This window comes from Cariama cristata, unplaced genomic scaffold (assembly GCF_000690535.1).
Source record: "Cariama cristata isolate BGI_N322 unplaced genomic scaffold, ASM69053v1 scaffold39734, whole genome shotgun sequence".
Lineage (NCBI taxonomy): Eukaryota > Metazoa > Chordata > Aves > Cariamiformes > Cariamidae > Cariama > Cariama cristata.
In genome coordinates, this window is record NW_009613032.1 from 1 (window position 1) to 210 (window position 210).

The 210-nt window shown below is 58.1% G+C and overlaps 1 protein-coding gene across 1 annotated transcript in view; it reads right to left on the minus strand.

The window, feature by feature from the left end:
• Window positions 1–100: 100 nt before the first annotated feature.
• The window catches only part of LOC104160668 (GATA-binding factor 3-like), a gene marked incomplete at both ends in the record, with an annotated part of 458 nt that continues 348 nt past the window's right edge, over window positions 101–210 (minus strand). The window contains one exon of the mRNA XM_009698855.1: window positions 101–210. Coding sequence (XP_009697157.1) covers window positions 101–210 — 110 coding nt within the window.

Sequence of the window (210 nt, forward strand, 5' to 3'; positions counted from 1 at the left end):
AAAGGAGAGGGGGGGGCTCATCCCTGTCCCTTTGCCCCCCGCTTCCCCCCCACAGCTTCCTCTCCCGAGCAATGGGGATGAAGAAGCCAAAAAGCCCTACCTGTGCTTGACCGTGCTTTCGGTCGCGATTTACACCCAAACCCGGTAGGCGATCCTCCTAAGAGGCTACTGGGGGGAAAAAGTCCAGAGCCATATTCTGGGACATACGGT